This window comes from Pomacea canaliculata, linkage group LG5 (assembly GCF_003073045.1).
Source record: "Pomacea canaliculata isolate SZHN2017 linkage group LG5, ASM307304v1, whole genome shotgun sequence".
In the NCBI taxonomy this organism is placed as follows: Eukaryota; Metazoa; Mollusca; class Gastropoda; order Architaenioglossa; family Ampullariidae; genus Pomacea; species Pomacea canaliculata.
Window position 1 is genome coordinate 26,176,047 of NC_037594.1, and position 12,046 is coordinate 26,188,092.

Here is a 12,046-nt window from a genome sequence, read left to right on the forward strand (position 1 = left end):
TGTATAAATGAATCATCTCTTTGACAATCCAGAAAATTCTCACACACTGACATCCACCCACGAGACAAAGAAATGTCCACCACTATCAATTGTACATATGATATTGAAAGTTTTTACAGTAATTTAACGGTCATGTGAACTTCACACAAACAATGACGACCATGACCAGCCTCAGGAAAACCATCAGTGTTAGTGAGCCTGTCCCACCATAGCAAGAATTAGGACAGACAACAAACTCATCAACTCCGACAAAATGTTTCGCTTCTCAAATGTTTCAGAAGATCGACATTGCAGTGAACCAGGATGAAGTCGCCACTCTTAACCTTGCTGCTGTCCTTCTCTTGCTGGTCTTGCTTCAGACCGTCACCAGCAGACCCAGACACCCTACCCGGAAACAGTCGGGTACCCGGAACCCGGAAAAACACAGGAAACGCATAATTCCGACACCCAAACCATCGCGGAAAAAAGCACTCCCCTCCTCAACACCATCCACCACCATCACCACGACCCCCGAGACCACGACCCCCGAGACCACTACCCCCGAGACCACTACCCCTCTGTGTGTGGGTGACAATGGTGAGCAGCTGCAAGTGGGACAAGAGGTCAAATATGCGGGTGGGTGCAGGGTATGCACTTGCTTCCCTGATGGTGCTCAATGTTATTACATTGACTGTATGATCCGCATGTGCGTCGACTACGTCAAGCCCAACAACACCTGCTGTGGAACCTGTCCCAACGGTCAGTCCTTTCATTACACAGCATATATATATATTCTACATTACATCAGTATCAATACGATAGGGACTTACAAACGAAGGATCGTGGGGCTGAAAGATAGGCGAAGATACACAAATAGTTTGTGGATGTTATATCACGATAATGTTTGACACATTCTTTGATATGTTGAATGTCATGATATGCCCAGTGTTGTCCGTTATGAGGAATGAGCTGTTTAAAGTAGTAAAAGAAATCATGAGTTGTATTTTTCAATGAGGCTTTTGCTACAGCAACATGTGCTAGATTCTGTAGCCTGCTAACAGGCCTGTCACCTAGGTACCTCTCATGAGTTCTGTAACATGTACTCCCCCTTGGACATGTTACACCGAGGGTCGACTGACTGTCAAGTTTATGACAGGCGCGTGCGTTGCGGTCCGCGGTACAGAAACTGAAGGTTTGACCCTCTCCCCCAATAAAAATTAGTTTGATGAAACACAGAAAAGGTCAGGTTCCTCAGTTTCTCTCGTGACAGGTGAAAATTGCCGTATCCAGGAGACAGGCCAGATCATCTCAGAGTCAGTGGAGGTTGACGGCCGGATGTGTTGGTGCCCAAACCCGTGGGAGTACTTTTTCGACTTTTTCTCCGACGAGGGTCCAATCGCTGTATGCGAACCGCTCACTACGTCTCCACCTCCACCACCCACAACACCACCCACGCCACCACCGCCGTGTGTCGGTGACAATGGCGAGGTGCTGGAGCCCGGTCAACAGGTCATGTACTCAGGCTGGGGATCCTGCAAGTATTGTGAGTGCGACCCAAGGGAGGGTTTACAGTGTGTCTATGGCGACTGCCTGCCACCTATGTGCGTCGACTTCTTCACGCCGAATGGCAGTTGTTGTCCCCAATGTCCGAACGGTCAGTGATTTGCTTATAAAGGGCTAGTACTGTAAACAACTTTTCGCTAAGTGGGTAAAGCTCAGTGTCAAATACTAGACCCCAAAACTGGGTGAACATAATTTTACCGGTCTTCAGATATACGCCTACAAACGTTTCCACGCAAAGGTAAACATCATGCCGTCCAATGAACATATTTTCTCCGTTTTCCCATTGGCTGAGGCAATGACAACACAAACGAATCAAGAAGCTGTCTGGAAGCCTGATTTGCACGGATATGTTTACAGGTGTGCATCTCCAGAACAGCATTGGGGATAATTCAGATTTGGGGAAACAGTATCGTGCACTGACTTCTACTCAAGCATTAGAAACATATTTTGATATTTACTAGTCGTTTCAGCTCACAATGTCTGTCTATTTGCATGAATATAAGGCTAAGCATGCATGTACTCTGTCAGTTTTGAGTTTTGAGTTTTGCCACGTCAAGAGCAGCTAGGATTTCGGCGTTGTGAGCCAGGGGAGGTAAGGCAGGGGTTGTTAGATATGGGAGGTAAGCAGGGGAGGTAAGGCAGGCTTTGTGAGTCAGGAGAGGTAAGGCAAGGAGTTTTTTGTGCCAGGGGAGGTAATCCAGGCTTGTTAAACCAGGGGAGGTAAGACAGGCGTTGTTAGCCAAGGGAGGTAAGCAGGGGAGGTAAGCAGACATGATGAACCTCGTTTGGTCGTTGCAGGTCAAAACTGCCGCATTGAGCAGACAGGGGAGATCATAACGGATCCAGTGGAACGAGACGGTGGGCGTTGCTGGTGTCCGGAGCAGGACTATAATATTGGTTACCCTTCACCAGAGCATTACACGGCCATTTGTGTTCCCTCCGACACTACGCCTGAGACCACAACTACACCTGAGACCACAACTACGCCTGAGACCACAACTACACCTGAGACCACAACTACACCTGAGACCACAACTACTTCTCCGCCACCAGAGGATGAATCCCCCTCTCCCTCGGAGCCCTGGACATCCACAGACGGAACTGACTCAACTTCCTTGGAATCCTGGACACCTGCAGACACATCCACACCCGCAGTCTAGTCCCAGACCCAAAGACTCAGCACTCCCCTGACCTCCCCCACGAACGGTAGAGAACCCTCTACTGATCTCCCGAAAGTATTGGTAAATAAAATAGAAATCGAATGTACAACTCATACAACAGACAGTAAAATTGTTTTTGTTACAGCCGCTTATTATCTTACAATATTCTAGAGGTAAATGAGGAGGACCATGAGTTAGTGGAGGTTTAGACACCGGAGGTTCACAACGATGGAGACTTAGACACTTGGGGTACTGGAGTTAGCTGGAAGTTGCTTACCCTGGAGTTTACTACATTGGATCTCTAGACAATAAAAACTTGATGCACTTGAGAGTTGTATTTAGCATGAGCAATATATTTAAATATTTAGTGCATTGGAGATTGTGAGACAAATATAATTACATATATATATAATTGATAAGTATGCATAATTAAAGCTTCATTGGAGCGACTTTATTATTTTAGATAATATAAAATATGTACATTCTCTAAAATGTTGAATAGCCAAACAGAAGACTGGGCTTGAATTTTGTTGGGGCCTGTTGGGCAAGAGAGATTAGTATTTTGCCTTCAGATGAAGTTTCTAAACATAAATATATTTGTGCATCAGGGTCTGAGGGCTGTTGAGATTAAATGAAAGCAACTGAAATGTTTGATTGTTGTCTCAAAATGTTTACATGTGTGTGTGTGAGTGTGTTGACCCTCTCGCCATGACGACAGTTGCCTCCTCGATGATTTCTTTCAGGGCCAAAACCTTTAGATGTCTGGTACCCGGATTAACTAAGACTGTCCTTAAAAGGAATAAATTTCGATTAATCGTGAATGAACCGGATTATCACCTGTGACTCCCTTCTAACAACTGAGTATTGTTTTAATTGAAGTTCATCGGGTTTAGGTCGCTTCAAGACACATTATCACACGCCTGTTCCACAGCTGATTTCAGACGACATAAAACACCAACAAAATCAGAATTAAGAAATAAATAATTATGTCCTCGTTCAAGGCTCCGCCGTCAGACGTGGAGCTCTCCACAGACATCAGATGGCCAGTGAGATCCGGAGCTCCATTGTGAGAAGAAAATAAAAGTAACCAGCACAGAAGAATTGCTCCTAATATTTAAACATTTATTCAGCTACAGTTTTATGGCCTAATTCATCAAAATATGCTTATTTTACACCACACGATGTACGACGAAGCGAACAATAGTTTGAATGCAAACTCACAAAACTCGGATGTCCGACATCAAGAGGTGAACAGAATAAACTGTTGGAACATTCTGGTCAGGAACTTTGATCGAGACTGAACACGATGACAAAGAAGAAAACCTGGTTCTCCCATTCAGTTATGGGTGAGACCTCCATGGAATGAATGAACACACACACAGATAAAAGAAAGACAGAAAGAACAGCAAAAATAGATGTACGGGGATACGTTCCTTTACACACACATATGTACTTACTATTGGGGAGGTGAGAGAGGCGCACACACACACAAAACATACACACATAATGGTTGAGAGTTCTTTCTCTTTCACACAAACACACACACAGACAGACACACAGACACATGCGCATAGAATAGTAAAGACGTTCTCTCTCTCTCACAGACACGAGACGCTGAAAACCTCTCACATGTAACATACATAACATACACATACAAACACTACTTCAAAGCTGCTATTTTCACACATGTCAGCAGCATGGGGGATGTTGCAACCTCCAGCAGGCGTCAACCAAAATGTCTGAGTTCCCTAGGGACGAGCTCTAGCCGTGGGATCAAACTGCTGGTTACAGAGAAGCCTGATCTGACATTTGGATGGCGTCAAAGGTGAGACACATTTTGACATTTTTTTGATATGTCAGAAAGCTGCGGAGGGTGCAGATGCAGCGTGGCTCTAATTCATCACACTGGCAGAACAAAAGGCAAAAGTATGACAGGTCAAGTCCAAATTGAGTCTAACAGTGCGTCAGCTCGTCAGAAGGGTCGAGGGTCAATTATGGAGGTCGTGAAGAGGGCGTTAATTTACAGTTTACAGCTTCTGGCTGGTGGGCCGGGGTCGACACATCTGGGCTGACACGTGCAGTGCATAAAATCAAGCACAAAATATGTTGAAAGCAGTTTTAGTCTCGTAGCAGGGATTCGAGAAACGGCCACAGCGTGGACAGACAACATCCTGGCCAGAACGCACGAACTGGGGGAAAGACGTTCGTAACCCGCGTTGGATTTTTCTTTCTCAACAACTCGTTTGTCAAGAGTCATTGTTTGATCTTCATAGTAACCTCTTCTAAAGAAGTGTGTTTGAGAATGTTCGCTCTCTCCGGCGTGGACCAAGGGCTGGGAGCCAGGTCTGCGTCTCTGTTGATGACATACTTGGTTCTCATGCACACAGCTCCAGTCACACCCAAGTCTGTGTCCTCCAAATATTGTGTCACGAAAGATGGAAAACGTCTCAGCCCAGGTGAGTGCAGTTCAGTCTCTCAAATTACCCTTTGGCCCAAGATAATCAGACTAGATGTCTACAGGGTAAGACTCGTACCCTGGGAGTTAGTGCCAGATAAGCTTCGGAGTAGATGTTCGTTGGTTCCTTTGTCCACCATTGATGGGTATCTGGGGTACAAGGCAAAGGTGACAAAGGAAGAGGGTTAGACTCTACTTTGCACTTATCTCTAACACTCACTAGTTTATAGAACCTTCCAACCGTTGCTCAGTGTAAGACAACCTTCTTTATCACAAAACCTATCTGTATAAAACTGAACAAAGCTTGAGCAGTTGCACTCCGCTGTCACGCCACCTTCTCCAGCTGTCACGTTAGCGTGTGTCACTTGTCATTTCAAGTCACGCTCGCTGTCATGACGAGTTACATCATCTGTCGAGTCAAGGAAATCATTTGTTCGCATGTGGTTTCGCCATGTTTTTTTCCGACATTATGAAGTTCTGACACGTACGTTGAAGAGACTCACCTGTTGCCCTCCTTACTTTTAAAACACACCTGTGTCATTAATCCGTTTTTTTTTTTTTAAAAAAGAGAAAGTCAAGTAAAATGGAAAATTAAGCTTCAGTTCGTTGCGAATCGTTTCTGTTTAAAATATCAGATTACAAAATTAAAATAATGTTTCAAACACAGATAGTTCTCGAAAGTTTTAGTTACAACGACTTAGAAATTCAGTATGAATATTGCAGATGAGACTGCCTACGTGTCCAGTGACGTTCCAGGAGGCCCGTGTGACGTGTGTCGTTGTTACATCACCGGGGATCTGATGTGTCACAAGCAGAACTGTGTCACGCCGATGTGTGTGGGTCCCTACGTCACCATGGGGCACAAGTGCTGCTGGAGCTGCCCCTTGGGTAAGTCAGAGAAAAAAACACATTTACTGCCTTTTGGGGGGGTGAGGAAAACTAAGGAAGAATAAAATCAAATACGTAAAGAGTAGGATAAATGTGAATCTCGTCTATTTATATGTGTGTTCATGTGGAAAACGTTGAAGGTTTTTAGTAGAATGTTGTGTTTAATAAGAGAAATTACACGGGACTCTTTTTTTGCTTCCACGTAGTCTCGTTCTCCGTCACGTGACCCTATGACGTGTGGTTTCCATAGTGACAACCATGCCTCGAGAACGTGCTGCACCCGATTGCCACGAAAAGATGGAAAAGATTCAAAATTGTCTTTTCATCAGTTTCCGACAGACAGAGCCTTACAAGCCTTACACACAGAGTGCGTCATACGATAAAATGACGTCAAATCTTCGCAATAACCTCAGACACTTCCTGTGCGTGTGACGTCATAAAGAGACTGACGTCACAAGGATATAAATAATTGATATTTACCTGTCCTCATTTCAGGAAACAACTGCTTGCTGCCCTCAGGGGCTGTGCTGTACGCCGGGGACAATGTGGACCAGGATGGCAAGACCTGCTTCTGTCCCCAGCAGAACGACAAGAACATGTACGGCGTGCGACAGCGACAACACTACACCGCCGTGTGCGTGCAGCACGTGTCGGCATCAAGTTTGTCAACAAAGCCAACGGATAATCGGAGGAAGACTGTTTCTTCCATCCTGGGTGCAAGGTTGACGAATAATTAGGGTAACTGAACAGTGGTAATGAAAGAGCGACAAGTATTTAGGGTAAACTGTTTCTTCTACGACTTGACACACTGGCGAGAGCAGACTTTATATTTTGATAGCTGGCCGAGTTCACGAACATGTCATTTAGGAGTGAAAATCTTCAGAGAGGGAATTAGGATGTTGGTTCCAAACACGCGAGCAACAGAGGTAGTAAGCAGTACAAAAGACAAACCAGTTTCAATATTGCTGATGTCCTGCTGCTGATTATCTTAAGAACTTTGTGACGAAGAAGGCCGATGAAATGTTGTGACTTGTTGTGATGATGATGTGTGAGGTACCTGGGCAGGTGTAACATCATGACACTGAAGACGCTGTGGCTGATGTCCGTAGAATTAATTAGTTAAGAACTGTCTCTAGAGATTCCCTATCAGTATATGTAGTCAGTTTATTTTTTTTAAACCACGTATTTGCTGTTTGTTTTTTATATTTTTTAAATTTTTTTTTGTATCTCGAGACCTCTTTTGATGTTTGAACAACTGCTATTTGAGTAACGGCCAATTTAGTTTCTTTTTTGACGAGTAACTGGTAAGATGTTGTGTTCATCATCTCTGATGCAATGAATGACTACTTGTTACTATCCTGCTGACATATTCACAACTGTGACTAGTTTTGGTCTTTCGGTAAAGTCTTACATTAGTAACATCTATTTGTTTGTCTTTATGCACTTGTAACCCGCCTACTGGTTGTTAGAGCTCCTGTTTGTCGCGTATTCGTGTCACGTGACTATAAACTGTTAAAGACCCACCCGAGTGTGAACATTTTCTTAACAAAAGGTTAACGAGTGCAACATGCTTTCTACATAATCGGGTGAAGTTGACTTTAAAATAATAATTTCCCAAATATGACTATTTTTTAAATCTTCAAACAACAGCATTCTCACTGGCCACTAAGAAAGCAGAAAAATAGAGTGAAACCTCTGTGACGTCATAAGGAAAAGCGAGGCTCACGCTGGGTTCAAAAGGTTACGATGTCAGATGTGACCGGCACTTTGTAGTCACCGAAGGTGATATCGTCTGGGTGTGGATGACAAACACAACCTTATTGGATAACCATTCCCGATTCTCATTCATCCGAATTAAGAGAAAATACAAAAAGTTTTTACCTGGGCTGACGAGGTGCGATTCAGAAGCTGTGGCGATAACGTCTCACAAGTACAACCCTCGACCTCCGAGCACTCGTTAGAGCAAAGATTTTCTAATTCCCGATCTTAGTGAATACAATGTTCTTTTTAATCCTCGATACCCGCCCTTCACTTCTTATTAAGTTTACAACCTGTTGGTGTTGGTGACAAAATGGACAAAAGTCCAATGTCTGTATCTTACCGACACGTCAGTGTGACCAGACTCTCATGATATTGATTCCACGTGTACTTGTGATCCCCGTTAGGATTTGTTATTTTCGTTTAAATCCCTTTGTAAACTTTCTACGTTGCCAAGTTTTTTTCCCATGTCAAATTGAAATGCCTGCTGTTGCTGCCATGGATTAGGTCCTGTGACTAAAGAGATTCGACACTCCAGGTCTTACCTTTTGTCCACGGCAGTTGTCTCCCGTTGGGAAGCACGTGATGAGGTGGGTGAGGTGAGGTGAGGTGAGGTGAGATCGACTGAAAGCAGATGGGTCATTCTCACACATCCACACACATTCACAGACAGATGTGCGGGTATATACGGACATATACAAAAAGAACATGTAGATACATTATCTCAACTCGCACCCAGTGACCAGCAGGAAAGTGAAGCGACTGATGTATAAAACATATGACTCGCACTCGTATATAAAAAGGAGAGGACATCTAAAGAATTTGCAGGAGCATTAAGCGAATTCGAGGCCAGAATAGCAATGTTTACAGCTTCTCATGTTAAGGGAACCTAAAGCGCACATCGCCATTTGTAAATAATTAAAAAGCTTCTATCGCCGTTTACGCAAAATGGCGCCCCCTTCTTTCCACTTTTTTATTTTATTTTTATTTTTTTGTAAGAGTTTTTGTCCAGCTTTTCCGACTGTACTCTCTATGTTTCCATTTCTCATACATTCTTTTTCTCTTTTTCGTACAAAACTGTGAGTTGCTGAATGCATCACACAATTATCACTTAAACTTTTGCGTATTTTTTCTCTCATTCTCCATCAACTAAATTTCATCCCAATGACAGACTCGCAAAAGCAGCCAATATCTTGTAACAAGGCAAATTTAAAGGAATACTATAGTGAAATTATTTTTAAAAAATCTGAGTGAATAATCTCACTCTGTTCTCGAGATACAAACCAACAGACATTATCACTAACAACAAACACTCTCCCCTCGCACAGGAAGTGACGAAACAAAGGTCACAGCTGGCAAATCTGGGATCGTATGCTAATAAGACAATCCCTAACATCTCAGGGTTAAATCTTTTGTGCATTCTGATGGCTGTATGCTTATATATGAGCACAAACCATGGATTTAAAAATCCACTTTTGTAAGCCTTTAACTAAGTATCGACGTCTGGTCAACAATCTGCCACGCAGCCTGTTTGTACGCATGCGCAAACAATACTCGCGATTACAATTTTTCTGAAGGATTTCCTGAAGTGAACTGCGTGGCTCGTTCAAAAAGCAGACGATCTGAAGGGACAGGGAGACAGCACTCCAAACACACAGGAAGAGGACAGTAAGACAAGCATCTCATCCCAACATCTGAAGAAAGATTTTTCCCTCTGTGACTGCCTGCTGCCGCTGGTGTCTGGCACCATGTTGCAGATGAATGTTGCTGCAATGCTGTTGCTGCTGCTGGCAGCTGCTCGGTGCTGTGACTCGGCGCCTGCGAATCACCAGGAGCACGACGAGGAGGCCGAGGAGAAGGAGCACGAGGAGCTGGACGAGGAGGTGCACCACATGCATGGCATGAACAAGTGCAGAGGAGGATGCCCCCCAGACGTGGACTGCGAATTTTCCGTGACCCTGCCGGAAGTGTGTTGTCCAGTCTGCATGAAACACAGTAAGTTAGCGGCCTTCGCAAACAAATTATTAAAATATTTCTGAGCTTTCGATAAATGTCTCACGTGACTTGATTGGTGTTATTCCATTGGCCGGCCATTCACTAGTCAAGCTTTTTTCATCTGAGGTGATTTTTCCTTGACTGACTTTATTGTCAGCTTTTGAGCTGCCACACTGTTTAAAGTTGTTCCATTCACGTAACTGACATGAGTGAGTCGGGGTATCGATACATCGAGCCTTGTACTTGTTCATCCGATGTACTCTTGATGTCTCATTTCTAATAGTTTTATAGACGGTGGCATGGACTTTCGAGTGAAGGGAGCATATCCTTAAAACTGGTAGAAACGGTGTAATTATGGATAAATCTTTGTCAGAGCCTCTCACACACAAACAGAAGATCACCCCAATCTGTTTTATTGAGAAGATGGTTTTGTTGATTGGTTAAGTAAGAAAGTGCTTCTAACTTCAAGCGATTTCTCCCTGTCGGGGGAAAAAAAAAGGGGAAAACACCCGACGGCTAGATGTTTGTAAACCATTTGATCTTCAACTAAAACACAAAACTACTAGCTGTTACCTGATTTTTTTTCTCACTGATACATTACAGAAAAAACCAAAAATTTTTCTTGACTCTTATAAAACAAATGTCCTGTGATGCTGGAATGTGCCGACAATCGCAGGAATGTGTTTTTGTGGTTCATGCCCCTGGGAGACAACTCCAGAGCAAAATAAATAAAAATAATTAAAAATAACACCTTTCACCTTCTGAGTTCGGATAAAGCTTCACGTATTTACAAAAATACACTCCAATTGAATATATGAAAGTAAAATCACCGCATTAAAAACTTTGTTAATCATTTAAACTTTTGTTGTTCTTCGTTCTTTTTATTTTACCGAGTAAAGGCTTCATGATCATGTTTTTTTGTCACTGTGAGCAGTCACCTGTGAAAATAGTTGTCACCCAGCGGTTCAGTTAGCTTTGTCATTTTATCTCATGTCTTGTGATGTTAGAAGAAGAATCAAGTTCATCCGAGTCCCTCTCTTCTGAAACCGATGAATGTGCGAGCGTCCGATGCCTGCCCCCAGACTGCTCCTCCCCCGTCAGGCCGCCAGGCAACTGCTGCTACGTGTGTGTGTAACGGTGAGTGAGCTTTGCTTTCATCTTGTTCACAGGTGATCTGAACTTGAGGTATGGGTGTGCAGATAAGTATCTAGGAATGCATATGAAAGTATTTATATCCATCTTTATGTAATAAAATTGTGCGTGAATATTTATGTGTGTGTGTGTGTGTGTGTTGGGGGAGGGAGACAGTTCCAAAACATGTCAACATTTTGTAAATTTTGATTACATTTTGTAAATCATCACACGAGGAAAGTGAGGTATACTTGAGGTACGTAAGGTACTCAACCCTTCTGTCGTCTTTCTACAGAGTGGTGCCAGAAGAAATGCAATGTTTGACCTGAACAAGGAACAGGATTTATGGATGTAGTCGAAGACGCCTTTAGACTCTTTCTTCTTTCTCCGACAATCTTCCACCATCATTTTTTTTTCTTTCACAAGCAAGAAAAGATAGGGTCAACACTAATACAACAGTCGTCCAGCTAGACGCAACCTCAACCCAGCAGAGAGCCAAGATAGTCCCAACCTCAACCCAGCAGAGAGCCAAGATACACTCGACAAATGGCTCTAAAGCCTTATGCTAGGTGGCGCTGTTAGCTCTGTTGTATCCTAACTCTTCGTTCAATCTGTTCTGTCAGAATGTCAATAAAGCTGAATTCAGTGAGTGGTGCAGTGTGTGCAGTGAGTGTCTGTCGTGAGCACGGGTGGGCGGCAAGCAATGGTGTTGAGGTTTTCTTTAGTGTACAAAGGACGACAACGTAGGAGCGACGACGTTTTCGATGATGTTGACGATGACAATACGTGAGGGCATAGAAGACCATAAAATGTTAGGAGACGCTCACACACAATTAAATAGGATAAAATGATAAAGAAGTTACTAAAAATACACACATTTATAATCTATTTTACAGGGTTAACTGACAAGCAATACTAAACACAATCACCCTTTGAAATCATTTAAACAGGATCACCGGATAAATAACATTATTCAAAGTGAGCGAGTGTGGGTGTGTTGAGTAAATGAGTAGGACAGAAAAAAATAAAGAAAAGAACGGACAAACAAACAAACAAACAAACAAACAAATAAACAAAATAAATAAAGAAATAGCTTGATGAAGTGACATCCTAAGAA

General features: G+C 43.2%; 2 protein-coding genes and 1 long non-coding RNA gene across 3 annotated transcripts; all 3 read left to right on the top strand.

The window, feature by feature from the left end:
* Nucleotides 1-254: 254 nt before the first annotated feature.
* LOC112565062 (kielin/chordin-like protein) lies at nucleotides 255-3,349 on the top strand. The gene is made up of 3 exons (XM_025240309.1): nucleotides 255-738; nucleotides 1,250-1,633; nucleotides 2,341-3,349. Exons 1-3 carry the CDS (start codon nucleotides 270-272, stop codon nucleotides 2,700-2,702), a joined length of 1,215 nt encoding a protein of 404 aa, XP_025096094.1. The 5' UTR covers nucleotides 255-269; the 3' UTR covers nucleotides 2,703-3,349.
* A 1,188-nt stretch (nucleotides 3,350-4,537) lies between these two features.
* Nucleotides 4,538-7,501, top strand: LOC112564469. Its single transcript, XM_025239314.1, has 3 exons — nucleotides 4,538-5,158; nucleotides 5,881-6,045; nucleotides 6,541-7,501. Exons 1-3 carry the CDS (start codon nucleotides 5,005-5,007, stop codon nucleotides 6,780-6,782), a joined length of 561 nt encoding a protein of 186 aa, XP_025095099.1. The 5' UTR covers nucleotides 4,538-5,004; the 3' UTR covers nucleotides 6,783-7,501.
* Nucleotides 7,502-9,392: 1,891 nt separating this feature from the next.
* Nucleotides 9,393-11,578, top strand: LOC112564554. Its single transcript, XR_003099241.1, has 3 exons — nucleotides 9,393-9,798; nucleotides 10,806-10,935; nucleotides 11,225-11,578. It is a non-coding gene; the product is annotated as an uncharacterized LOC112564554 (long non-coding RNA).
* The last annotated feature ends 468 nt before the right edge of the window (nucleotides 11,579-12,046 follow it).